The 27393-nt window shown below is 43.4% G+C and overlaps 6 protein-coding genes across 8 annotated transcripts; 3 read left to right on the top strand and 3 right to left on the bottom strand.

Annotated features, from left to right (window-relative positions):
* Positions 1–297: 297 nt before the first annotated feature.
* Positions 298–3011, top strand: LOC4329697 (uncharacterized). The gene is made up of 6 exons (XM_015767975.3): positions 298–622; positions 773–826; positions 1597–1670; positions 2095–2212; positions 2310–2368; positions 2675–3011. The coding sequence occupies exons 1-6, from the start codon at positions 491–493 to the stop codon at positions 2751–2753; spliced, it is 516 nt and encodes a 171-aa protein (XP_015623461.1). The 5' UTR covers positions 298–490; the 3' UTR covers positions 2754–3011.
* A 645-nt stretch (positions 3012–3656) lies between these two features.
* LOC4329696 (CLP protease regulatory subunit CLPX1, mitochondrial) lies at positions 3657–9644 on the bottom strand. 2 transcript variants are annotated; one of them, XM_066307597.1, is made up of 15 exons: positions 8811–9644; positions 7888–7949; positions 7649–7749; positions 7428–7511; positions 6572–6618; positions 6409–6483; positions 6260–6337; positions 5724–5780; positions 5255–5325; positions 5048–5147; positions 4814–4918; positions 4610–4672; positions 4410–4532; positions 4162–4305; positions 3657–4078 (listed from the first exon to the last, which is right to left on the bottom strand). In XM_066307597.1, exons 1-15 carry the CDS (start codon positions 9561–9563, stop codon positions 4004–4006), a joined length of 1938 nt encoding a protein of 645 aa, XP_066163694.1. In that variant the 5' UTR covers positions 9564–9644; the 3' UTR covers positions 3657–4003. The 2 variants fall into 2 exon arrangements, with proteins under 2 accessions (XP_066163694.1, XP_015625157.1); XM_015769671.3 differs by having other exon boundaries at positions 6572–6622; positions 7432–7511.
* A 3285-nt stretch (positions 9645–12929) lies between these two features.
* LOC4329695 (uncharacterized) lies at positions 12930–14961 on the top strand. The gene has a single exon (XM_015769673.3). The coding sequence runs from the start codon at positions 12996–12998 to the stop codon at positions 14886–14888; it is 1893 nt and encodes a 630-aa protein (XP_015625159.1). The 5' UTR covers positions 12930–12995; the 3' UTR covers positions 14889–14961.
* A 208-nt stretch (positions 14962–15169) lies between these two features.
* Positions 15170–17260, bottom strand: LOC9271539 (NADH dehydrogenase [ubiquinone] 1 beta subcomplex subunit 3-B). Its single transcript, NM_001424278.1, has 2 exons — positions 16944–17260; positions 15170–15430 (listed from the first exon to the last, which is right to left on the bottom strand). Exon 1 carries the CDS (start codon positions 17187–17189, stop codon positions 16989–16991), a length of 201 nt encoding a protein of 66 aa, NP_001411207.1. The 5' UTR covers positions 17190–17260; the 3' UTR covers positions 15170–15430; positions 16944–16988.
* Positions 17261–18086: 826 nt separating this feature from the next.
* Positions 18087–21398, bottom strand: LOC9269003 (PHD finger protein ALFIN-LIKE 7-like). The gene is made up of 5 exons (NM_001424277.1): positions 21168–21398; positions 21035–21067; positions 19118–19346; positions 18778–18898; positions 18087–18684 (listed from the first exon to the last, which is right to left on the bottom strand). Exons 1-5 carry the CDS (start codon positions 21313–21315, stop codon positions 18412–18414), a joined length of 804 nt encoding a protein of 267 aa, NP_001411206.1. The 5' UTR covers positions 21316–21398; the 3' UTR covers positions 18087–18411.
* A 189-nt stretch (positions 21399–21587) lies between these two features.
* Positions 21588–24468, top strand: LOC4329692 (glutathione S-transferase zeta class). Of its 2 annotated transcripts, none has more exons than XM_015769678.3 (9): positions 21588–21790; positions 21926–21982; positions 22503–22588; positions 22670–22741; positions 23082–23135; positions 23381–23456; positions 23678–23739; positions 24058–24117; positions 24202–24430. In XM_015769678.3, exons 1-9 carry the CDS (start codon positions 21685–21687, stop codon positions 24304–24306), a joined length of 678 nt encoding a protein of 225 aa, XP_015625164.1. In that variant the 5' UTR covers positions 21588–21684; the 3' UTR covers positions 24307–24430. The 2 variants fall into 2 exon arrangements, with proteins under 2 accessions (XP_015625164.1, NP_001411205.1); NM_001424276.1 differs by having other exon boundaries at positions 21599–21790; positions 23082–23171; positions 24202–24468.
* Positions 24469–27393: the final 2925 nt, after the last annotated feature.

The raw sequence follows: 27393 nt of genomic DNA, 5'->3' as shown, positions 1-27393 counted from the left end.
TATATAGGAGGCGGATGCGGCGCTAGGGTTTCCTCGGCGCCGCCAGTGCGCGCCGCGCGCGATGAGAGGCGAGCCGAGCGCGCGCCGCCGCCGCCGCCGCGGGGGCGCGCCACGCGCCTCCCAATTTTTTCGCGTTGCCAGCAACGAACAGCTGACGGCCCCGTTCGGTTGAATCCCAGCCCAGCCCAGCCCAGTACGAGAAGGACACGCGAGAAGTTTGGGCTCACAAAATTGGGCCGGGCCCACTAAGCTTTGCGGCTTGAATAAGTCTACTTCTCCTCCCCAACTGTCCACTTCAGTGACTCTACTAGTCGAGTCGTCTTCATCTTCGAGAAGGGAGAAATTTCAGAGAGATTTTTTATTTATTTATTTTTGGATTTTGGGATCGGCGGCCGACGCTGTCGAGTACCGGAGTAGGGGAGCTCGCCGGAGTAAGCTCTTCTCAGGCTGTGCGGGGGTGGCGGAGGGCGGCGCGGCGCGGCGAGGGGGCATGGACACGATGAGGGGGGCGCTGGAGCGGGCGAGGATGCTGGTGGGGATGGAGGTGGACGAGGAGTCGGCGCCGGAGGAGCAGTCCTTCTTCGACGACGTCACCCGCAACTGCGCCCTCACCACCACCCAGGCAAGCTCCATCCCCACCCCACCCACCCAGCCCGGATCGATCCGGGTTCCTCGCTCAGATCTGGTCGACGCGAGTAGTGATTGTTCTAGCAAATGCGGTTGACTGATCGTGCTGAAATCCTGGTGCTTGTTTTTTGGAATCTCGGTGCAGAGGCTGTACGGCTTCGCGATATGCTTGGCTGCCGGATTGACGTGCACCTTCTTGGTAAGTTTCACAGTTTGATGCTGTACATATCTGTTTGTTTCCACTTCAGGGTGATTTTTTTTTTGGTACAAAGTAATGTAGGGAGCAATGAGATTCCATGCTTTCTGACGATTGACGATACTTCATCCTTGCAGTATGTTAATGCAGCCGTAGTTTGATTCATGTTGTTCGAATTGTCGTAATGCCGCGTTTTTGGTCTTGGACTCTCAGTTCAATATATCTGATTGCCGTAGACATGCTTCACACAGTTAGCAGTAACCATCCTTTTTCAATAGTAGGACAGGGTGCATAATTGTTCCCCATGCTTTTTTTAACATAAAGTTCTCAAACCATTTTCTATGGTACTGTTTTTGCCTTTGGGAGCGCAAATAAATACCTCAAATGTTGGAAGCTGTGTAATTTCCGTGCAGCGTACAACAGTTAGTAGTACTAATACTTGTATCACATGATATTTCTGATGATCTAGCTGTGGCAGAACAAGAAAAACACACAATAATATATTTTTAGATAATGGGAAACACACAATAATATATACATGATTGTACTTCACATTTTACTTGGGTTTCATCTCTAGTCTAGTTCCTGCAGCCTACTCTAGCTTGTTTGGGACTAAAGGGTATCCTTTTTTTTGGGCAACTTTACTAAGGGCTGTTCTTATTATATTGTTGGTTATTCTTCAGATTTTCTCTGTCTACCAATTTTTGTTGTGTTTGATTTTCATTTCCCTCCAGCCACTGTGGGTTATTTGATATTTTTGATCTCCATTGCAGTCAATGCTTGTTTTCTTCAATCCTGTGAAATTCGGGGTAACATTCACCCTTGGCAATTTGATGGCACTTGGAAGGTCTGTTTCAAAGTTCCATTTAATATACCATCTTACTCTATTTTCAAGTTATTTTATTACTTGCCTTTGGACACCAGTAAAATCAGAATGATGTAAACTTCAAGAAATATGGGTGTTGTTCACATTCGCATATCAATGCAAACATACAAACTCTATTGCTCTTCATATAATCATATTCTCATCTTGGATGCTCTTTTTTTTCTTTTCTTATAGATGGGGTTTCAACTTGTTGAATTATGTCTACATAAATGTTAACCTGTACTTTAACTTTGCCATGGTATGATATTTTCCGTTACAAAAATACTATGTGTACATGCTTACAAGACTGTAATATTCTGCCATTTCTCCGCTAGGTATTTATCTTTGAAGCCACCAAGTCTTTTTTTACTCATGTCAACTAATGATGGGATCATTTGTTTGGCAGTACAGCGTTTCTTATAGGTCCCAAAAGGCAATTTGACATGATGCTTGATTCTGTGCGGATATATGCAACTGCTGTATACATTGCAAGCATCATAATTGCTCTGTTCTGTGCTCTCTTTGTAAGACAATTTTAAATTTAACAGGTGTAAATTAGTTTTGTATCATGCTTCAATTTAATTGTATAATATGCTAAATGGCTCTATTTTTTATTTACAGGTGCACAGCAAGCTGCTGACTCTACTTGCCATTATCTTGGAATTTGGTGCTCTTGTTTGGTAAGTTGAATAGCTTCCACTGGATGGTTTTTAGTCATCTGTTTAACTAGGATAATGGCATAACTTTTGACTCCAGCTAGCCAGCCGCTCAAACATGTTTCGTACTGTATTTCTAATTTTCTGTACATGAATAGGTGATGCTGTAAATCGCCAAAGTAATATTGCCTCATTCTTTAACATGGGCTGAAACACTTTACGGGCTATAAATGGGATAGCAGCATATAAACCCAATATAGGGTTAATTATAAGTGTCGCACGATCACAGGGATAGAACTATTCTCAAGCTATAAATGTTGGTATTTGCAGGTACAGTCTAAGCTATATACCCTTTGCACGCTCGGTTGTTTCGAAGGTGATGACGTCTTGCTTCGACACTGAATTCTAGAATGACCATCCTGATCTACATGTTGTTGCTGGACGCATAGATGATATATCTGTAATATACTGTGTATTTTGATGGAGAAGTGGAGTGGGGGTCATCTTCTCCGATTAGCCTGTGTAGTCATTCTGATGTTGTGAAGACACACGGATTTGTGCGTCTTATGCTCAGAGATCATGTCATCTTTTCCTCACTTCCCCCCCTTCTTCCCCACATTTGTACATGGTAACCACTTACACTCCGCATTCGAACGTTTACTGTGCAGTTTGTTTGGATTGTCCTAGGTTGCTCCTGGATTTTCCTGCTTCTCAAGTTCTTCCAGAGTGCAACTTTGGAATTTATCTCGTTTGGCTTAGCTCTACCAGGCAGACCTTAAGCGTTGGTGATAACTGATAACTCTTCAATTTCTTGTGTTACGATCTTAATGATAACTTGTTAGCTACGGAGTATATATGTATGACCATATGCGTCATATTGTTTAGAGCAGGTACAATAGCAGACTATTAGCCAGCTATAAACATATTTTAATGAGATAAAAGATGAGAGAGAAGAGCAGCGAACTACAGATCTGTAGTCAGCTGCAGCACGGACTCCAAGACGCAGTGTGTATATGGTAAGTGGGACCATGTATTAATTGTATAGTAAGCAACCATTGTATGAATTAGCTATTAAATTAGCTATAGATAAATTGGAGCTAGTAGTGAGCTGTACTGTTAAACTTGCTCATAGACTAGTCTGTCTGGATCGAGAAATTGCAGTATAAAGAACTCAGTAACATGGATCGAGAAACATGCAAAATATAAAAGTCATTTCCACAAGATTTGTATTTCAGTCCTGTAAAATTCCAGATTTTCCTCTGCCTTTCCAAAATGGGCTCCACTATCACGTAAACACTGAACAACACCAACATTTTGACAACAGCATTATTGGCATTTCCTTCCCCCTTTCAATGCGTTTCATTGTTTCTAAGTTTTTTTTTTACATCCATCAGCAGTCATCACAATTCTTGGACATTACATTTTCATGACAACCAGGGTTGTCTGTACGACACCCATAAATATCCCCTGAGCTATATACTCTTTCCAAACCCTGCTGCAAATTAAGTAAAGAGCGTGGGGGTGCTGAACATTGCGCTGGAGCCTTTTTAACTAGCAATAGACACTACACACAATATTCCTTTACAAGGCTAATACTTACATTATTACATCTGGGATTAGATTTTACAGGGTTATACAGGAGATGTGAGAACCAATAAATCACATCCCCATGGCTCTTGAAGAGGAAAGCTCGGCTTCTCCATCCGCTTCGCTTCCCGCTGCATCCCCTGCTACCTGCAGTATTTTCCCCAAGGAATATTATAGTTGCAGATTATATGCATATGCATCCATCAGTTTGTAGAATTAAGAATCCTTACCTTTATCTGGGAGAGATAACGTTCAAAAGCACCATCGCCATAAAGGATCTTAGCTCCGCAGCCAGGTTGGTCCACTGCTCCGACTGCGTCTTCATCTACAACCACCGCATCGATTCGCTTCTCACCAGATTTTGCATCTGGAATCTGCAAGGCACAGCAAAACATAAAAAGAACGGTGTCAGCCTCATTGAGTTTATGTCTACACTGTAAAGTCAATATAAAGGAAGAAAATTTGTCACATAACAAACCTCGTACATAGCATCCATGAGAATATTCTCAAGGATAGTCCTTAAACCACGTGCACCCGTATTTTTGGACATTGCCTTCTTGGCAATTATTCTAAGTGCAGCATCTGTAAAATGAAGCTTGACCTGAAAGCCACAGTTGGGGTTGAGATGAGATACCAAGGGGACATTAATTTGCATGGTTCTATTACAGATATACTCACATTATTCATGCTGAATAATTTCTTGAATTGTTTACCCAGAGCATTTTTTGGCTCCATGAGAACCTAACAGAACATGATTGTATCAGTGCTCCATGGTAAAATCTATAAATATCTTACAGCATTCTATAAGCTTTATCATGGTAAGATATCATAAATAAATCACAAGATGATGCTAGGTAGAAAAACAGTACATGATTGGATTACCTGAACAAGCTGGTCCTCGTTTAGAGCTGCCAAGCTAACAAGGATAGGAAACCGTCCAATAAATTCCGGAATAAGTCCATATGCTATTAGGTCGCCACTCTCAACCTAAGAAATGAACAGTTTAAACACCTAGATTTAAGGTTTTACACAGTAATTTCACTGAATTCACACATGCATTCTCCTTAAACAAAGGAGATTTCCAAAAAATGTTAAACTCGGAATTTTGGTGCTTACTGATTCCAACAAGGATGATGTCACTTGAGCACTTGAGATGCCACCTGCCCTCATGTTAGCACGGACAGGTGCCCCAAAGCCAATAGAAGAATCTTGCCGCCTGATTTTTAAAAATTAAAGCAGGTGCAAATACATTAGATGACGATTTGAGAAAACATTGGAGACAATTGTTCCAATAGGTAAGTCTCAAAGATCAATATGCAATACCTCTCTGATATAGTTTTCTCCAAGTCAATAAAAGCACCACCACAAATAAAAAGAATGTCCTTTGTATCTATCTGTATGGCATGAAGACCATTATACAATTGAAGTTAATCCATGTGTGCATACCACAAGCACTGAACGAGTAGAAAAACAAACTCAAGGTTTTACTGGGCAGTTGGTAATCTGAAATTGCACTAGTTTAGACCAGGCATTTATGGTATAAAGGAACAATAGTATGTTCATATAAAGCAGCATTTGGGATGAGACCTATCCAGGGGATGGATATTTCAGACAAAGGAATTGTTCTCTATTACTATTGTCAGTCATGGAACACCCAAAACTCTTATCTTGCCGTATTTTTCTTGGGGCTATCATTCAGCAGAAGATAAAAATGATATGGTGTAATTATTCCGGCACAAAAAGGCTAAATATTTTATTTTTGAAGATTGTAATATATAAACTGTGACAGTACCTGTATATTATCACCGCGAGGATGCTTCCTTGCTCCTTTCTCAGGGACATTGACAATCTAAATATATCAACATTTCACAAAAGTATCAAAAGACGTCCATGTAAGTTCTGATTTGCTTAGAAGTAAAATATCCCAGAAAGATCATATGATATATATTTCAGCCAAATAAGCAAAATGATTTCCCTTTAAATAGGTCACTAGATGGATTACCATAATTTTTTTTTAACTTGATGACTTGTACCATATGTGTTCAATATCACAAGAAAAAGCTCAAACTGAAATATTTCCAGCATAAAGCAAAGGATCATGCATCAGTACTACTGAACAGGCGCGCACACTACTAATACTATGTTGTTTCATTTGCCGGGGGATGCTACCTATGATGTACTAATCTGTATCCAAAGCACAGAGATCCTAGAGGAGTAGAGGGTAAGCAATATCTGCTTATTAAGGTTTCACTTTATATATTGTGATTCAGTATGCCAAAAGACACATAAGCTAACCAGGCCATAAGGAGATCAATGCAAATCACTTACTGTGCCTTCCAGCATTTTCAACAAAGCCTGCTGGACACCTTCACCGGAGACATCTCTACTAATGTTAAGGCTCTCAGCCTGCATGTTGAACACGTCAGCTGATTAATGTCACCAAGGAAGACATACTGATTCAGCTAACAAAGACAAACCTTCTTTGTGATCTTATCAACTTCATCGATGTACACCATCCCTTGTTGTGCTGCTTGCACGTTAAAATCTGCCACCTGATTGAAAATAGAGTATCCAAAATCACTTTCAAAGGCATGGTGTAAAGAGAATAAGCAGGTCCAATTTGTAAGCTAAGAACCATACCGCCAGTAACTTGTATAGTATAGATTCTACATCTTCTCCTACATACCCTGCCTGCAGGAAAGCGCAGGAGTTAAGCTTTACTTTTGGAACTAAGATGATATTAAAAAAAGGGGAAAACAAACTGATGAAGATTGCAAATGCTAGCAAATAGAAATGAATGATCATTCACAATATCACTCTGAACTTAATCCAAATGGGCTGGTGGCTGTATATGATACTTCTTGTTGCTGTTTAATGTAAGGGAAATTCCATTAGTTTTCACTGAATAACTGAATTTAATGAACTGCCATTGAATAATTGTGTGTTCCTTCCATGGCATCAGGATTCAATTTCTTCCTTCTATGAAATCTCTGTCCTCTCAGTCTGATTGCTCTCTGTTAAGGTTGCAAGGCCATTTAGCACCTATGAGCATGAGACTAACAGACATGCCCTGCATGCTGTTCTCTCATTTTCTCTATTGCTGCCAAGCCAGACCTACATTAGTCTGGTCCAACTCCCATCATCATGTTTCAAAGCGGCAGCTCATACTTATAAAAGTGATGTACCCAATGCAAAGGTAATGGAGGTGGTTTTATTGCAGCTGTATGCAACTAAATGAAGTTTGGGTATAAACTTTGAGCCAATAGTTGGTCGGCTGTGGAATTTGTTCACTCATGTTCTTCACCCCAGTCAAGAGGTGTTCATGGAAGGAATATGCAGTCATCCAGTGGGCAAATGTTGAACTCACAGTTACGTGGTGGCATATAATGGATCTTTCCATAGTTTAATGGCTTCACCATTTTAACTTTTGCAAGTAATGAGCTCAAATCATAAAGATGTGTGCTTGGACATTATGCATTTAAAAGTTAGTAAAGACTTGCCTGTGTCAATGTTGTTGCATCAGCAATTACAAATGGCACATTCACAAAGCGAGCTAATGTCTTAGCAAGTAGAGTTTTACCTGTGAAACAAACAAAGTATCCAAAAAAACAGTGCTGAGTGCCCTCTCTGTTATAGTTGATCTAGTGTTGTAGAAGAAATAATTGACAGTTCCCATTACATCAACATTCAACTTTGAATTTGGGGGCAAATGCTTACCTGAGCCAGTAGGCCCCATTAATAGAACATTGCTTTTCTCTAGTTCAACACCATCGTCATCATCAGCTTCTCCATCAAAACCACCCAAATCTGCTCCAGACCTAATTGTTTTAGCTTATATACCACATAATTAGTCACTGAAAGATATTCATCGATCCTAATTGTTCTTGTGCAAGAATAGACGAGCTTCATCATTCCAAGAACAAGAAGAACAACTAAGGTGGTAGAAAGAAACTGACCCTTTTTGTAATGATTTATGGTATATTCGTTTATAATGATTGTACACTGCAACAGATAGCACCTGTAGATTTAACAGGCTGTGAGAGATCAGCATATCAAAAGTATAGAGGCGTTACTGTTGATTAATGCAACACTAAGCAAAAGACTTGAAGTTGACTTATCATCTGAGTTTGATGAACAAGAACATATATCGAGGTGAAGCTTTTCGCAACTCATGACAAATATATATTAAATTGAGAAAGAAAGTGATATTTAGAAAATACCAACACTTGATTTATCACTCTCATTAACACTATATGTACTAAAATTATGTACGGAATCTGAAGTGTATTAGGTTGGACAATGAAGACCAAGGATAAGTGTGTGGAAATAAGGGTTTATTTGAATGCGAACACCATCAGCAGTCCAAATCAATGTTCTATATACATTTTGTACAAAACTACGTGTTTGTTATCAGCTATCAAGTAGACATGTAGAAGTGATTCATCCATTGCAAATTAGAACAAATTTGACTAAAGAAATAAATCAAGTTCTGAATCATTCCTTGATAGTGTCAAAACAGTAGAAGCTCACTTGAGCCCCTGATTTAAAAACCAGTTTGCAAAGATATCAATTTTATGAGATAGCTTAACAGGCCAATAAGTAAATATTGTTCCTTACTGAAAGCAAAGCCCCAAAGCATCATCACAATCAACACAGCTAGCTCAATAACTTTGTTGCTAAATCTCGCCGCCATCGCGACTCGTAAACAACCAAATGCGGCGTAGGAGTGTCTCAAGCGAAGAACTAGATACGATGTAATTCAACAAAGACCTCACGTTTTTAATTACACGAACTAACCGATTTTAATCAGGATGTGTAATAATAACCGAGATAAGTGCACTGGAACAAATTCAACAAAATTGGAAGAAAATTTCCTCACCTTCTTGGCTCTGTCCTGCCCAATCACATACTTATCGAGCCCCTGACATATCTCCTTGGGCGTAGGCAAATCCTTCCCGAGGTTCGACCCGCCCCACCCGTCCTTCCCCGCACCCTCCTCACCACCACCGCCACCACCTGCTCCTCCTCCTCCTCCGCCGCCGCCACCGCCACCGCCTCCGGCGACGCGGACGACGTTGAGGTTGGGGTGGAACGGCGGGCCGGGCGGCACGTGCACGGCCACGCCGCCGCCGTCCCCGTCGTCCCGCGACGACGAGCTCCCACGGATGGCCTCCCAGAAGGAAGCGCCCCTGGCCCTGACGGCGTCGTGGGGGAGCAGGTCGGCGCGGACGCGGCCGATCTCGACGAAGGTGCCCTGGAGCGGCGCGAGGAGGTGGGGGCGGAAGAAGTAGGCGCTGCGGCAGTTGGGGCAGAGGTTGAGCGCCTGGTACCCACCGCCGCCCGCGCCCGCGCCCGCGGCGGCGGAGGAGGACGGCGGCGCGCGGTGGGAGAAGAGGATGTCCATGTGCTTGGAGCAGCGCGGGCAGTGCGCCTCCGCGCGGATGCGCCGCGGCTCGTGCTCGTCGGACGACGACGACGAGGAGGAGGTGGGGCCCTCCCACTTGCGCCGTTCCTGCACGCGCCGGTGCGGCGGCGCCACCACCGCCGGGGAGCAGCACTCCGGCGCGGTCAGGGTGGACGCCGCCCGCGTGGCCACGGCGGCGAGGCGCCTCCACCGGAGGAGGCCGGACATGGCGGAGGAGGAGGTTGAGCTCGCGCGGATTGGGGGAAGTGGAGTCTAGAGAGAGAGAGAGAGAGGAGAGAGAGAGTGTGTGTGTGAGAGAGTTTTTCGTGGGGATCTTTGTGGGGTGTGGATAGTGATTTTTTCGAGCTGATTTTTTCTTTTTCTTTTTATTTTTTTGCTCTGTTTGGTTGGTTTTTTTGGGTGGGATTTTTTTTTTCCGTGGTGGGAAGGGATACGTGGGATTCCAGGACGGCGGGGGCAGAGGAATCTCGGGATCAGATAAGGAGGGGTTCCGCGCGGTTGGATCATGGCTCCGTGCTGCATCGGGATTCGTGACCTTGTCTTCTCCCACAGGATTTTTCGTTTTCAGAATCTTGTAAATTCCATCCGGATTCCACAAGGTATTCAGAAATGAAGATCTCAGCATCACCTCACAACTATTCGTCGTCTGACTAATAATCATGTCTGATTAAACATTTTTTAATACTATGATTATCTCTGATTAACCAATGCTTGACCAGCAATTCCGCCAACGTTTCAGCACTTAATAGAAAACTGACTCAAACATGCAGAATTGCAGATTAACCAGAGTATGTACTGACAACAACTCCAACAGACATAATAAGACAACTAGGCACTAGGCACTAGAAATAATTGACATAATAGACATAATTGACTTAATAGAGTAGGCACTAGGCAGCGACAACTGACATAGTAAGACTGTAATCTGCACATGGAGACTGTAAATCATGCAAGCAATATTCCATTCACAACAGCAAAACATAATTCAGGAGTTCACAGAATGCGTCCTGTTAGAAGAAGAGCCACTCAACTCAAGACGTCAAGAAACTCAGATTCTTTCTGGTATTTCAGAAAAGTGAGAGCTTGAGAATACAGTTTCGACTTCTGTGATTGTACCCTCAGGCCCGTTCTTTCTCCAACAAAAGTTAGATGAAAATTTGGATATTTATGTCACATTTTTCAAACTGCTAAACAATATGCTTCATGCAAAAAATTTCTTTATAAAAGCAGTTGAATATCATAAATATATTTTTCAAGTTTATAATAATTACAACTTAATTAATCATACGTTAATATCATCTCGTTTTGCGTAAAACACTTAACTTAATCTTCATCTTCATCTACGGCATAAAAGAAAGCCTCTCCAATCTCGGCATCATGTTCATTTGACTCGTCCAATTCAACCTGCAAACGGAGAAGAAAATGGTTGCAAATTTCGAATTTCACTAGTAGCAGCTTGTATTTCACATTCACTAGTACCAGAGTTGCTTTCAGATCTGAAAGTGGAGTTCCAAGTCGATTATATGGCAGTCCGGGATCATCATCCTTGACTCTGCTAAAAAACATTCTCCTGCAGATGCAAAACCGCGTTAAGAGACAGTTCTGTGATTACCTATGGTTATGTTTAGTTCAGCGTAAAGTTTAGATTTTGGTTGAAATTAAAGATGATGTGACTGAAAAGTTATGTGTGTATGACAGGTTGATGTGATGAAAAAAGACCAAAGTTTAGATCCAAAATCCAAACTTTGGATCTAAACATAGCCATAGTAAAACTAGTATCTATGAAGAATTCAAACTCCAAATTCCTATTCTGTCTGTGATTCTGCATATAACTATGTCCATTGAGATGCTTTATTGCCTAGATTACATAAGCTATACATACGAGAAATGCAAAATTGTTTCCAAAGGGGAAATTTTTTCTGGGTGAGTAGAAATAGCTTGTGTCACATTAAGGCTGTGTTTGATACTTGGGGTTGGGAACCCAACTCCACCGCACGGAAAACGGAGCGGTCCATTAGCGTGTGATTAATTAAGTATTAGTTAATTTTTTTTGTCAAAAATGGATTAATTTGTTTTTTTAAAGCAACTTTCGTATAGAAACTTTTTACAAAAAAACATACCATTTAGCAGTTTGAAAAGCGTGCACGTGAAAAACGAGGGAAAGGGGTTGGGAAACTTGTGGAAAGAACAGAGGCCTAAGTCACTCACATTGATAGAACTAAAAGATGGGTACTACAGCCAACCACCACCGCACCGCGTTCAGCGAGTCATGATAGATGCTGGAAACTCTGAAGCCAATCCTTCAGAGTTCAGAATAGGCTGGGTTTAGATCCTAAGTTTGGATCCAAACTTCATTCCTTTTCCATCACATCAACATATCATACACACACAACTTTTCAGTCACATCATCTCCAATTTCAACCAAAATCTAAATTTTACGCTGAACTAAACACAGCCATAATTATCAGAATTTGGATGGAACACCAGCAGAGCCTAACCTGGCTTCAAACTGTAAACAACCATACAGTTTGGTGGCATATAATGATTCCAACAGTAAACAAATGCACAGATTTATCACACCCCAGTTGTGGATCACGTATGCAATACGAACAAACGCCAAAAACATTACTGGCACTACTCAAGCCAACTAACCTGCAGCTAATCATCACAGCTTCAAAATGATTAGGTTAACTTGTACTATGCTTTACTCATTCCAATGGTACACTCGTACACTATCATAACTAAACATAAATAGGCAATTCTACAAGCAACCATTCTTGAGGAGAGAAACAAACAAGCACCCTAATTTTACAAAATTTAAGATATGCCACCCGTATCTTAATGACATGTAGCACTCACATGAGTCAATGACATATGGGTCAGGGTGGCATATCATAAATTTTGCAAAATTTGTATGGCATGGTTCAAATTTTCCCAACAAAGACAAAGCCGAGGTCCACAAGTATCGAATTATACAGATACGATCCATTACCACCAAAGTTCTGCACTTGCTATCACGAGAGTACTAGGCAGCCAAGATCAACCATGACGGCCCGTTTAGTTCGCGAAAAGAAAATTTTTGGACATCGGACGTTTGACCGGATGTCGGAAGGAGTTTTCGGACACAAATGAAAAAATTAATTTTATAACTCGCATGGAAACCGCGAGACGAATCTTTTGAGCCTAATTAATCCGTCATTAGCAAATGTGGGTTACTGTAGCACTTATGGCTAATTATGGACTAATTAGACTCGAAAGATTCGTCTCGCGATTTCCCCTCTAATTGTGCAATTAGTTTTTTAATTTATCTATATTTAATACTCTATGCATACGTTCAAAGATTCAATGTGATGTTTTTGGGAAAACGTTCAAAGATTCAATGTGATGTTTTTGGGAAAAAGTTTTTGGAAACTAAACAGGGCAAAAAAAAAATGGAGGGGAAAAGAGGCTGGTTTTTTTTTTTTTGGTGAGCGGAAGGCTTTCACCTGCTGCTTGAGGTCGTGACGCGCGCGCGTCAGATAGCAAGCAAAAAAAAAATAAAAAAAAATCCTCCCATTTCTCTCCCTCCTCCTCAGCCTCAGGTGGTCGAGAGGACTCCACCTCTCCGCTGCCGCTATCCCCGCCTCGCGCCGCGCCACCATGCCGCTCCTCGCCGCCGCCGCGGCGGTGGCGCCGCCGTTGTCTTCCTTCCACTCGCTCTCCCTCTCCTCACGCGGACTCCGGGTCCCCTCCCCCTGCGAGGCCCGCCCGCGCGCGCCGCTCCGGCGCGGGGACCTCGCCATCCGCATGGGCGGCGGCCCGCGCACGTTCCCCGGCGGCGTCTCCAAGTGGCAGTGGAAGCGGATGCAGGCGAGGAAGGCCAAGCAGCTGCTCAAGGCGCGCCTCGCCCGGGAGCGCCAGCTCTACGAGATGCGCAAGCGCGCCGAGCTCCGCGACGCCGCCGCGCACCTCGAGCGCCCCTGGGACCCCGACGCCTCCGACTCCGCCGCCGCCGCGGCGGCGGCGCCCAACCTGCTCTCCGTCGCGGCGGACGACCAGATGAAGGCGCTCGCCGACCGCTTCCACCGCCCCGGCGGCGTCGACCTCTGGAACGACCGCGACGGGCCGCGGGTCTTCGCGGCCCCGGACACCGGCAGGGCCTCCGCGCGCTTCTTCCCCAAGGGATCCGTCCATAGCGTTCAGCCCTACGGTCTTGTCAATGGTGGCCTTGAGAGCACACTGGCTGCTCGCGGTAACCCTTCCGATGCGACGGACCGGAGTCACCGCCACCGCCTGCAAGGTGTTCGTGAGAATGCGGCCAAGAAGGAAATGCGTGGTGTTGGTGGTGATCGTGAGCCTGCGGTTGAGTACATCGAAAGGGGTGGAGTGTGGGAGCCAGTGAGTAACTTGGATGGTGGCGACGACGACGATTCTAGCGACGGTGGATGGAACGATGACATTGTTACCTCGGACTTGGAGGACATGGGGGATGTCGATTTGCGACCCGAGCAAAGAGCAATGGTTGGGAGAGATAGAAGGAAAGATAATGTGGCAAGGTGGGAAGCTACAACATCTGTAGCCATCGGTAGCGATGGTGTTAGGGATCAGCGTGGCAATGGCTTCTCTTTGGAACCAGAAGGCACAAGTGAATATCATCTTGGTCAAAGCTGGCAAGAGAGAAATAGTGGGAGTAGAGGGAAACGTCCCGCAGGGAGAAGGAAGGCCTTGAACACCGATGGCGGTAGCGCCATTGGGAAGGATCGAGTGGTGGGTGGCAGTTCATTCTCCGACTCTGAGGTAACACGCAATGGTTTTGAACCAAAATGGAGATCCACGACTAGAGGGCGCACAACGAATGATGTTAGGAGGTGGAATCCCCCCAACGAAGGCGGTAGGAATGTTCCTAGAAAGGGTTGGACGGATGATGAGTTTGGTTCAAATTCAGACAGTGGAATGGATCACAAGTTGATGCCAAAATGGAAAACTCAGAACAGGTTGAACCGAAGCGAAAATGGCAGAGATAGACCGGAGCTGAAATATATGGCTAATACCAACAATGGGGAGAGGACTAGGAGGTACATGAGGGGCAGCGATGGTGAGGGAAGAAGAGATCGGTTTGTTAATCGCTTCGCCTCAGATTTGGAGGAGCCAGAATGGAAGCCAAGAAGAAAGAGTGGAGCAGGCAACGATGGTGATGGAAGAAGAGATCGGTTTGTTAATCGCTTCGCCTCAGACTTGGAGGAGCCAAAATGGAAGCCAGGAAGAAAGAGTGGAGCTAGGATGAACATTGGCAACAGAGAGTACATCGATGACATGAATGGGAGATTCAGGAGGGGTAGCGATGGAGATGGCATGAATGGGAGATTCAGGAGGGGTAGCAATGGAGCCGCGAGATTGTTGGATGCTATGGACAGCAACAGAGAAATCGGCAGTGAGGATGATAGCTACAGGATGAGCAGAAATGGAGGACAGCGCAGGGGAGACGGGTACTCGCTACGCCCAACGTCAGAATTGCACAACTCTCGGAGGCTGAGGGAATCAAATGAAATGTAGTTCTTTTTTTCTTCTTCTGATAGAAAGATGAAATGTAGTACTAGTATTTTACAATGATGATAAACAAATAACACACGCCCTGTGCAGACTAACTTCTAGGAGTACAACCCATTCATCTGTTCAATAGCAGTGTACAGCACACGCCACTTGCTTTTGTTCAGATTATGCGACGCAACGCAGAAATCATCGCCTTGCTGACTTCCATATAAAAAAGGCCAAACCAACAAGGCTGATCAATCAAGCGCATCGCGGATTTGGTAGTTTTTATCTGAAAGTTATCTTGGTTGCACTGATCAGGTAGTGCAGGTCATAATTCAAACAAGGGCATGGAAGAATTCACATAACTTCAGAATTATAAGTGTCACTTCCAATTTCCAAATGCTGGATTATAAGCACAGAACATTGATATAAAAGTACATGATTCATGTCTCCCTGGTTGCAAATTACATGATGGTCATGGGCCTCATGGCAGACCTTATGAACTCAAACTGGAAAAGATCAACAACATTGGTGCTTGGTAAAGATTGCTCCAACCACTTCACCTGCAGCACATAATACACCTGTTAGGCAATTAATCACGGAAATACCAGGGAGTGCAATAGACATAGGACAACAAACAGCGCAGAACTTTGCTTTAGCTCCTCCGCCGATGTGCTTGAGCAATGTTGGAGGGAACTAATCATGCATGCAAAACATATAAAAAAAAATACATAAAAAGCTTAATCACAAAAGAATACATCTTCAGAAAACCAGATTTTGAAGTGACTTCCTTAATTGATATAAACTATAGATTCCACGATTTCCATTAAGGAGAGGTATAAAAAACTGCTCTAAACAAACCCAAAACCCAACTCTTTGTGAAAAACGGGTATAGAGAGACTGAATCATATTTCTATCTTTCGATCCCGTTGCAACATGGGCATCTAACTACTTATCATAAAATGTAACTATGCCTTTGTTAGAAGTTGCCCCTTTCAAATTAAAACACTAATCCGTATGAAATGATCAAATGAATCTGCCAGAGGATAATCGACTTATGGAAGTCTGGGAAGACAGTGGCGTGTGACAGCAAACAATGCTAAAGTTAGAGTAACTTCGGCAAGGATGTTGGCTCTCATTTCACCACAATGCACAGAAAAAGGACACCTCCTAACTATGTAACTCAAGTATCTAACACAATGCAACAAAAATAGTGGTGCACTGACAAGTTCTTAAGTTCACATTAGAAGGTGAAAAACATAAGATTCTGACAATGATCATGCAGAAAAGGGAAGAAAAAAAAGGTGATACTAAATTATGTGAAACAAGCTTATTTGCATCTTAAAGTGAATTCAACCAGGACTGAGAAAAGAATAATGTTTGCTCCAACATAGATGGCAACATGTCATATAGTACAGAAACATGCTTCACATGATAGTCTAGTTAGGGTTATAGTAAAACATATCTACCTAGATTAAAGATGCAATTTTCAAGTATCACAGCTTAAGATGCAGCTAAAGGGGAAAGGCATCCAGCCATCCAGTCAGTTATCTTACCAAGTGCTATCCACATGTGTTGACTTGATGACCAAATCAATATACATTTCGTTGGCACAACATGCCTCTTCTTAGGGCAGGTATATACTTATACGGCAGAACGAATGCTAAGACTAGAACCAATGATGTTCAGACTTCATTGGCACCTAGTATATACATTTCTCAAGAATTTTGTTCTCCACCGATCGTACGTGCTAAATACATTCTTAGTATTCCTATGGATGAAATATTTCACCATGTAATTAGACACCTAATCTTTTGAAAAAAAAAAAAGCAAACATGAATTGTCATGGGAAGCAAACGAACAACTAGCCAGTCCAACCCCGCGCCACAGTTTCAATATGCAAATTACTAATCTGTTTCACATGAAAAAGCTCTACATAATCTCCAATAGATAGATCAAGGTGAGCACTTCCGAACAACCCTAACGCCTCCAAATCGATCCCAAATCTAACGAAACGAACCCATTTCAGCCGGAGGAAGAGAACAAGGGGAGCTTTTACACCGGGGGGGCGCTCACCTCGGGGAGGCGGCGCGGGTCTCCGCGCGTGGCCGCCGACGCGATCTAGTGGTGGTGGTGGTCGCCGGAGGGGCGGTAGAGGCGGTTGTAGGCGGCCTCGCCGACGAGGTAGATCCCGAAGGCGACGATGGCGATGCCGAGCCCCGGCGTGGCGTGGCGCAGCTGGTTCCCCACCATCGGGTGCCTCCTCCAGTCGTCCCGCCGCCGGAAGAACTCCCCCGTCGCGTTCAACCCCTTCCCCGCCATCGCCGCCGCCGCTCTCCTCCTCCTCCTCCTCTCTCTCTCTCTCTCCTCGACGCGCACAGCCACACACACACACCAACACGAAAGCCCAAGTGGTAGTAGTATGCGATGCGTGGTTCCAGCCCGTTTTGAATCGGGCCTTACAAAGCCCAAGGAAATAACACACGCAGAGTCAGAGAGGAACAGAGAGGGGGAATTTTTAGTATTTTTTGAACCTTTTTTTATTTTTAAATTTTACAAACATAAATATTTTCAAAACTTATTTTCAAAATATGAATCTTTTGGCCACACGTGACAAAATAAAATTGTCATGCCACCCACAGCGGGTGCGATAGTTTTGTCGTCACGTCATTCAGATGAGTGTGACTATTGTTTTACCACAGTTCGGCTGGTGTGATCAACAGGTTCAATTTTCTAAAAAGAATAGGGTTGAAAATGTTTGTTTTAAAAATTAGAAATATAAAAGTTCATAAAATAAAAAAAATCAAGAGATAGATAGAGAGAGAGAGCTCAAGCCGCAATGGAGCCAATTACATCGCATGTATCGATCAAAACACCGTGCCAATTACACCCTAGTATGCAGGATCAAATGCATGAATGGTATAGAATTTCAATTCCTTCAATTCAAAGGGGGCCTAAAGCACTGATAGAAAGTAATGGTTTGTATTGTATAGTGTATTTCTTTGTTGTTCTGCTCACACATATAATCTATCTACAAATATACAATGTTTCTGCCTCTCTGTTTTTTCTTTTCCTTTCGAACCTGCTTGAAGAAAGACATGCACTTGACGATGGGTTCCTGAACTTGTCCAAGAAGCTGGTGTTGTCAAGTCTTGAACTGTCGAACATCAGCAACCAAAAGTCCCACAAAAAAAAAAAACAAATAAAGGAGCCAAGACAGGGTAGAAACCTCATGAAAGGGGAGGCAGTTATCATAGAATCATACACACTAACCCATAACTTAATCACTACTGAACACCGAGAGTATCCAACTCTCTCATAGAGGTTCACATCACACTACGACCACAGCAGTTAGCCTGCCTGCCTGCTAAATACAATAGCTACTTACCATGTCGGGTACAACACAATGACTGAAACTAATACAACAACCGGCCTGCACGCCGGGTCTGCTGCTGCACGGCAGCAGGTTGCGGGTGAAGCGGTTCTCCGCCTCTTCACCAATTCCTAACGATTCTAAAACATGTCAACCGGGAGCCTCCCGTGGTCATTCTCGGCTCCTCTTGCTGCTGCAGCCAGGGCACTTGTACTGCTTGATGTGCTCTGCCTTCGCAGGGGTGATCCGAACGCACTTGCCATGGAACCACTTCTCGCAGACGTCGCAGCAGATCCAGAACTCACCGTTCGCGTAAGTCTCTCCGCAAGCGCCACACATGTAAGCCTGGTCCTCATCCTCTGTGCCTTCCGGGCCGCTGTCTTCCTCATCTTTTGGCTGAGGTGGCTTTGCAGGCTTGCTGTTAGAATTGGATTGCTTCGATGGCTGGAAAAGAAGGGAAACGAAAAGGTTAAACGTTGTGTTGATATGGGCGCTAGATAATGCATGTTAGACATGCATATGATCACATGTACATACTTTAGGGTTGGACTTGTTGCTTTTGCTGCTGCCGTTGGAGACTTTTGTTTGCTTCTTGGCAATTCCCGTCACAACTTCATATACAGTGGGAAGACCATTAATCATGGTGAAGAGCCGTCTCCTGAAATTCAAATGCCAGTTATGGACTATTGTCATTTTCTACCAAACAATATAATGTTGATTGTTGAGTGACAATGCACTGGATAATATTACTCAGATAATTACACAAAAGATGAAAAATCCTCTTGTAAACTTTGACAAATGGAATCAGAATGCCTCATCACAGTTGATTTCTGTAAATAAGAAATGCATCGACAGCTGCAACGAAAACTATGCAAACCTGGCTTCCTTATCAAATCCAAAGCGAGCCCCAAAGTAAAATGCTACAGACAGTAGCCATGCATCGCTATGAACTGCAACCAGCGACAACCAATCTTTTTCGATCATTCCATCACGAGCAAAGTTTATGCCCAGTGCTGGTTCTGGAAGTTCAGGAGGTACTTCCTCAGCTGGAAGGGTCACGTCCCAGGTCTCATTGGGCAATCCATAAAGGCACAGGTTCTCTTTCTCTGAAAAAATAGGAGATCACTATGTCATTACTATGACATAAACAAGGGAAGATAACTTCATTCAACAGACTACTTGTGATGTAATGTACCATTCATCATTATTTCAATGGACAGTACAGCACAAAATGGCTACATACAGTTGAAGATTAACCCACACACGCTTGAAGCACATACTGGGGCTATGCCTAGGGAGTCGACAAACCAATTTACTCAAAACAAATTATTCTCACGTAACCCCTAAAACATTAAACCCGTCTTCAAACATCAACAGGACAGTAAGTTTTGGAGCTACTGTTGTTTTTCACCTTTAATTGTAGTAATGATGCAATTACAGTATACTAGCATATTGACTTACATTTTGGGAATAATTAATTATTTGCCACTCTTACGGATGGTGATAAATGATTTGCCACTGGACCCATATGTCATAGACACATGAGGGCTCACATGTCATAGACAGCGAGCGGCAAATAATTAATTACCACATCTTAAAAGTGGCCAAAAGTTAAATGTCCCAGGATCATATGATTACAGTATACAATTACAATTAACTTATATTTTGGATCATGCTAGCAGAAGCTGCTTCAATGGTTCCCTAGCAATGTAAGTATGCTGTTGGGCCTGTAGAATAGGGTGCTTTAGTGTTTTAATGGGCCTTGAAAATTGTAATGATTAATCAGTCCTGTATGATGTGGGCCAAGCCCATGAATACATGCCTCTACATGCTAACATAAGTTACAGATAGGACCAGGCGACCAGCAGTAACTGAATTTGGATATACCTTTTTGTCCACTTCTGTCTTCAATTCATGAAATTTCTTTACTAAAAATATTTACTTCGAGGAAATTTCAGAAAACCCTGAGTTTTGGGTCATGGGTCTCACAAAACACAGTTTTTACCATGGAAAACAACTTTTGTTTGCTAATAAAATGCAGTGAGGATTACACAAGGCTGGAGAAAGAGTATGGCCAACTAGAATAACTCCCATGAAGCCTTTTCCTAAAAATGTGTTAAAATTTTTCAACCAGATTCCCAATCCTACGGTCCAATAACCAGATCATAGATTTACATGATGATCGATCTGGAAAAGAGAATAGTTATTAGCACGATGTGATCAGGATTTGATTTGCAGCCTCTACACTGAGCTGATACACTAGCTTCAATCAAATGAAAATTTAATTATTTAAAGACCACATCTGATTGATTGTGGTTCATATAGAGTATTTTGAATGCAATCATCATTTAAGCATGCTCTCTGAGGTCCCAGATGCTGATAGTGCAAACCGCAACAACAATTGTACTTTAATTTGCTGAAACCTGAAACTACCCCCTAACAAACTGACTTAAATGGACCCAATTACACCGGCAAGCGACTGCAAGATACCAGCTAAGAAGAAAAAGCTTTCACCGATAAACACTAAAACCGCCATAACTAAGACAGATTAGTTAGGGCTACAACTAACCAATTATTCGAGCTTTTATTCTTTTCCCCGAGGAATCAATTATTCCAGCTTTAAGGAACTTTAAGAAACACTGGAGCAAACCCTAAAATCGCAACCATACTAAGCTCCGTCCATCCAGAAAAAGCAAAAGCGACTCCAGAGCAGCCGCAAAAAAGACCAAAGCCTCACATCCCCAAACACAAAAAATTTAGCTCAAACACATGAACATCGGGGAGCTAGCCTCACCGGGGTCGCACTGCCGGTAGAACTTCTCCACATCTGCACAACCACACAAAAAAAAGAACAGCAAATCCATCAAATCAATCAATCAATCAATCAGCAAAGAGCATCCCAAACAACACCGAAGAGAGCTACCCACCGGTGGTGAGCGCCTTGACGATGCCCGCGCGGCGCGCGCGGAAGTCGCGGAAGACGTCCTCCGCGGACCGCGCGTTGTGGTGCACCGCCGCCCCCGCCGCGTTCCCGGCGGCGGCAGCCGCAGCACCAGCGCCGCCTCCCTCGTCCATCCGCCGGGAGCTCCTTGCTAGGGTTTCAGGCGAGTGGGAGTGGGGGGAGCGAGCGAGAGTGGTGGTGGTGGTGGCCTCGTAGTGGAGAGCGAGAGAGGATTAGAGAGGAGGGGCAAAATCGCAGCCAGGTCCAGACGAGGACCTAAACGCAAATAAACAAAATTACAGGGGGCTAGCACGAAAACGAAATCCCAGTTTCCACCCTGGGTGGGGTGGGGCCCACCTGTCGGGGCGGTTGATGGGCTCTTCTAGAGTTTTGTCTCGTGGCCCACGGAGAAGAGTCAGAGACCACTCGTCTTCTTCCTTCCGCTCGCTCGCTCGCTCGCTGACGTGTACGCTTCGCGGCGGAGGCGGCGGCGGCGGCTTCCGATGGCGGAGGCGGCGGGGGCGGCGGTGGCGCCGGCGAAGCTGGGTCTGTACTCGTACTGGCGGAGCTCGTGCTCGCACCGCGTCCGCATCGCCCTCAACCTCAAAGGTACGTTGTGCCCGCGCCGCGCGATTGCCTTCCTCTCGTCGTCATCTTCTATGCGTGGTTGGCTCATGGCCGGGCAGAGTGAGTGAACCTGGTGCGTGCGTGCGTGCGGGTGATTTTGATGTCTGTCTCCTGCAGGATTGGAGTACGAGTACAAGGCGGTGAACCTGCTCAAGGGGGAGCACTCTGATCCAGGTTAGGTGCTACGCCACCTGTCTGTCAAACTGCTTTCCTCCCCCTATCTATACTTGTGTACGGTTTTGTGCTGCGTCTAGAGACTGTTCGTGCAATTACCGCCGCAAATTTGTGCTTGGATGTTGAGAGGTAAGATTCTAGCAGGCGATCGGCCCGAAATCCACAAGGCTAGGCTCTGTGGGGGAAGATGAATAGGAAGGTGTTCGATGAAATGCACAACTGAGAAAATTGAGATGAACATGAGAGGTTTCGGTGCAGCATGTGGAAGCGCCTCTTTTCGGGATTTTCTTGATGCAATATAAAGCAAAGTGATATATGCAGATCATGGCCTTAGTACCCTTGTAACTGGACGCATGATACGCACACGATGCGCCATGATGTCCACCCATTCGTGGCACGCACCCATGCACAACTAGCTCAGAATCGTAGGGGAGGAACCAAAAAACAGGAAACTCAAACCGAAAGATAGAACACATGTGTGGTAGCCTCAACTATTTTCTTTTTTGTTTGTGGGTGGAAGAATTCATGAAGGTTAATCCTATGAAGTTCGTCCCGGCATTGGTCGATGGAGATGCTGTAATTGGTGATTCTTACGCGATAGCATTAGTAAGCATTCAGAATTTTGAGATGCAGTAGTTTATAGCATCAAAATTGGCCGCTTCTTGACTTGTTTCTATGTGATTGCAGTATTTGGAGGACAAGTACCCTGAGCACCCTCTTTTACCTCAAGACCTTAAAATGAAGGCCTTGAATCTCCAGGTAATGATAGATTCTGCACTGCTATGCGCAGGATGATGACCTCAATTAAACATTCCATTTGATATACAAGTGCTATTTGTAATTTGTTGAGGTTGAGCAGCGTTGATGTTCAGTTAGTGCCTATTTGAGAAGGTAAGATCACATCAGAACAATAACAAAAAGAGGAAAGGATCAGCCCACACATGTTTCAGGATAATAGGAATACTGAGCACAAGGATATAAGATAGGCTTAGGCATAATCCAGAAAATATAGCTTACTGTATGCACTAGATTTTTTTTCCTCTTACCGATTGATCATGCCTAGTGTGACCTTTCATGACATAATCTAATTTTATGGCAGATAGCAAGCATTGTATGCTCTGGAATTCAACCTCTTCACAATCTTACCGTACTGGTAAGAACTGATTTGCATTCAATTTCTTACTGCCATGTAAGGTTCTCTGCCTGGTATTTGATTACTCAGTGCACCTGTGTTCCATGTCTATCTGGCTGCATTGTGCAAAGATGCATTTTTGTGCCTCAGATTAACTCTATATTAAACAGTTTGTGCTTCTGTAGTAAAATTAATATAGTACAGCTCAATTAGGGAAAAAAATATTGTATAACAGAATAATTTGCGGGCCACTTGTTTCTTTGCAGAGGTTCATTGAGAAGAAGGTTGGTACAGGGGAGAGCATCCCATGGACTCAACAACAGATCGACAGAGGTTTCGCAGGTTCTCCTCACTGACGTATCCTTTATTTTATTAATCAAATGACTATATTTTGCAGCTTTACTTCCACCATCAAATCTGCTTCAAAAAAAATGTGTTATGCATAACTCAGTTGTTTTGCATGTTGTGAGAAGCTCACTCATATTCCTCCCCTTTTCACATTCCTGCCTATTTAGATTTGCTTTTATGTCACACCATGCTCACTTCGTTCCCCAATGGTGTAGCTGCTGAGAACCTAGTAAAAGGCTGTGCTGGGAAGTATGCAACAGGAGATGAAGTCCGATTGGTGTGTATGCTGCCCTAACAATTTTATCCTTTCTTGTATGGAGATCTTCTCTAAGGTTTTTTTTTTTTTCGTGTATCTTGCTTGCAAATTGTGTCACTTTTTCCCTAAAACAGAGTGAAGTTCTCCCATGTGAAAAAAGAAAAAACTGAAGTGATAAAATAAAAATGCATCCTCATATTCACTGTACTCCTCATGAGAACCATAGATTGCCATTTACTAACTTTCCCTTTGTTTATGTAATCATGTTTGTGAACACTCCAAATATTAACAAGCACTGTTTTGGCTTCAGTAACTGTTGCATTTCCGTTACACATGCAGGCAGACGTATTCCTCGCACCTCAGATTTATGCAGCAGTGACTCGTTTTCAAATTAACATGGTACTGTTCTTGTGCTTCTTACTCTATCCATGCATATGCCTTTATCTATTTTGTTAAATCTAATGAAATATGTTTTCTTGGCAGTTAAATTATCCCACTCTCGCGAGGCTCCATGAGGAGTATATGAAACATCCAGCATTTCAAGCAGCACTCCCAGACAGACAACCAGATGCCCCTTCCTCTACCTAGAAAATACAGTGTATGTTCATCTGAAAAATAGATTAAAAGTTGTACCCAACTTATCATTGGAAGCTGTAACAATAAGCACAGAACTTGTTGCGAAAATTGAAAATAGGTGTATATGTTTTTCAAAGCTTCTGTCCAAATAAATGACCCTTAAAATTGCTAGCCTATGGACAACTTCATGTTGGCATCAATGGTGCCAACAACATGATACAACTTGAGAGTGGGAATACAAGATGCACTTGAAACGCATTGGTTTGATAATCTTACAGATTATGTGTGATGCAGCACGAAGAGAAAGAATCTCAATAAGGGCTCAACCTGATGATTATCCTTAAAAACAAGTGTATTTGATTTTTTGCATACCTGAGTTAAATTATCACAAGACACTGCCCATTTTAGTTTCTGTTGTACAAGTTAAAATTTTGAATAGTTTTATTGTGATCATAGCCTTTTCTGACTTTTGCAACAAATTTGAGCAATGTCCGATGGGCAAATGGCATAAACAACAATGTCCAAGGTTTGAGAACTAAGAACCAATTAGGAAAGACAGGAGGGCTTCCTCTCATGAAACCGCCAAACTTAATAGAGCTACCCAACGATAAATAGAAAAACAAGAGTCATCAAGAATGTTACTTTTCGAGCAATTGATAGCTTGACCACCTATTTATCTTTTTGAGCACCCCATCCTCGATGACATCCAAACAAGATGCCTAACATATCTAAAACCTAAACCTTTTATATCTCGGCTCGAAACATAATCGAGCCAAAATAAATATGAAACTATTGAGTTAAGATTGATAGATGGAGTCTCGAGGTGTGTATTTGGCTATGCTTCATGGATTTTCGGGCAATGTGTGACGACATTCAAGAACTTAAGGCTGGTATTAGCAATTGATGAAACTTTCTTAGTAGAGCAAGGATGCTCACTTCCTACTATTAGCCAATCTTAATAGAGCAAAGATAATAATAGAGCTCACTTCCTACTATTAGCCCATCTTAAAGCTAACACATATAATAGATTAGCTACAAGGTTGGCTACAATTTTCTTCTCCTCTCTCTATCTCTCACTTATACATTAATTGTATTTGTATTGGAGCTTGTGTTAAGCTAGCTCTTGCATGAGAGCCAACACCCTTAACTTTTTATTACATCTCTCCTCCATATAAGCTTATAGTAGGCTTATAGCACTATTATACTTGCTCATAGGCAAATTCAAAGGGTACCTTGCTCACAACAATAGGGAATAGGGATTGATGCCGGATTACAACTTACTCCCTTGGCATTTGTTCTGGTAGAGAAGGACAATACATCCAAGTAGGAGTAGTTCATCAATATGATTACGTTATGTTTGATTGGCCCTAATAGAGAAATATGCATAATATCTGTTTACACCCAAATTTGGCACCTAGGAATAAAATAGGAAAATTGCCAAAGTTTGGAAATCTGCCGATTTTCCGCTGAGAAGGCTGGTCTGACCGTCGTATGTTGGCCGGTCAGACCGCCGACAGTGGGCCGGTCAAACCGGCGGTGTGTGGCCGGTCTGACCGCCAAAGTCTGAAGCCGAGTCTGTTTCGTCGGGTCTCGAGGTTTCCTTGCTCGGGAAGGCATGTTTCGGGTTTCCTTTGGATTCTATCCCGAGTCGAACGTGGAGGAGGGCCTGTAGAGGGCAAGACCAACCCCTATATAAGGGACAAGGCCGGTTTAATTGTAATCTATCAATCAACTATCAATCAATCGAATCGTTCTTTTACTTTTGCTTCTAGTTTTAGTTTAGTTTGTCCATCTTTGTCGATTTGCGTTGTAAATCGTCCGCCGCCGTTGCGAGAATGCGACACCTCTTTGTAGGTTTGTTCTGAAAACCTTCCGTTTTGCCCACAAGACGGGTAGTTATCTATCGTTCTATCTATATCTGCTCCGCTAGCCGGTTTAGTTTATTAAAACCCATCTTGGTTTAGCTTTTGCTTGATTGAGGTGGTTGGCGACTCTAGAATCACCGCAAAGCTTTAGGTGCTGCGATCGTGCTTGTCAACTTGTCACAAAAAGTTGCCAACACGATTTTTGGCGGCTCCGCTGGGGAAATCAGCTCAACGTCGTCTCAACTTCGACGCCGCCATGACGAAAATGACCAAGCCAGAGGTGGAACCATCCAATATCATGCCAATCTCATTGGAGGATCTTGATGGGGAAGCACACAAGATCATGGAGGAGCACATCAAGGCGGTCACGCAGGAGATGCTGATGAGATCGTGCACCAAGACCTGTGGTTCTCAAGCCTAGACCGTTGCCTAAATCTACTTTTGATTCGGTAGGTGCTGAAGAGGTACCAATTCCTATCCAAAATCTCGTGGCAATACAATAGATTCATCCATTGTTGCTTCAAATAATAAATTAGATGCATCTTTTGAATCTCGTTTTGATGCGCGAATTGAAGATTTTATGAGGAATAAATTCGGTTCTTTTTTAGCCGATTTTCAGACTAAAGCCTCTACCAGTACTAGCAAAGCCCTTGTTGATCAAATATACAACAAAACCGATGGGGGCGAATATGCAAACAACCGGTGAGGGATAAGCTGTGCATTCAGCCGGTCCGACCGGGCCAGATGGCCGGTCCGACCGCGCGTTTACCGCCGGTCAGACCGGCCAGATGGCCGGTTAGACCGGGTTCTTTCCCGGTCTGACCGCGCCTCTGGATGCTGGTCAGACCGGGCCTTGGACCGGTCAGACCGGCGCAATTATCCCGATACAGGGGATTGATCCAATGACAAATAATGGGCTTTTATACCATATTCCAGCACATGATTCCCCTATATCTACTGTTAGTCCTCAAGTTCCCCCACATATCCCTAATATTTATAATGATCTTACTAGAAGATATCCTCCCAATACTAGGTATGGCCAATATAATTATATTGTGCCGCAACCACAACCTCTTATGCCACCAAACCCACCACCAAATCAGCATAGGCCTGAGAATATAGAGGAATTGATTAGTGGTATTATTAGGGATAAATTCGGGATTGAAGCTAGGAATCATGCTAAGGTTTACCAAAAGCCGTAACCTGATTACTATGATAACATCCCATATCCTCA

The sequence above is a fragment of the Oryza sativa genome, chromosome 2 (genome assembly GCF_034140825.1).
Source record: "Oryza sativa Japonica Group chromosome 2, ASM3414082v1".
NCBI classification, from domain to species: Eukaryota; Viridiplantae; Streptophyta; class Magnoliopsida; order Poales; family Poaceae; genus Oryza; species Oryza sativa.
This window is presented reverse-complemented; position numbering and strand designations above follow the sequence as displayed.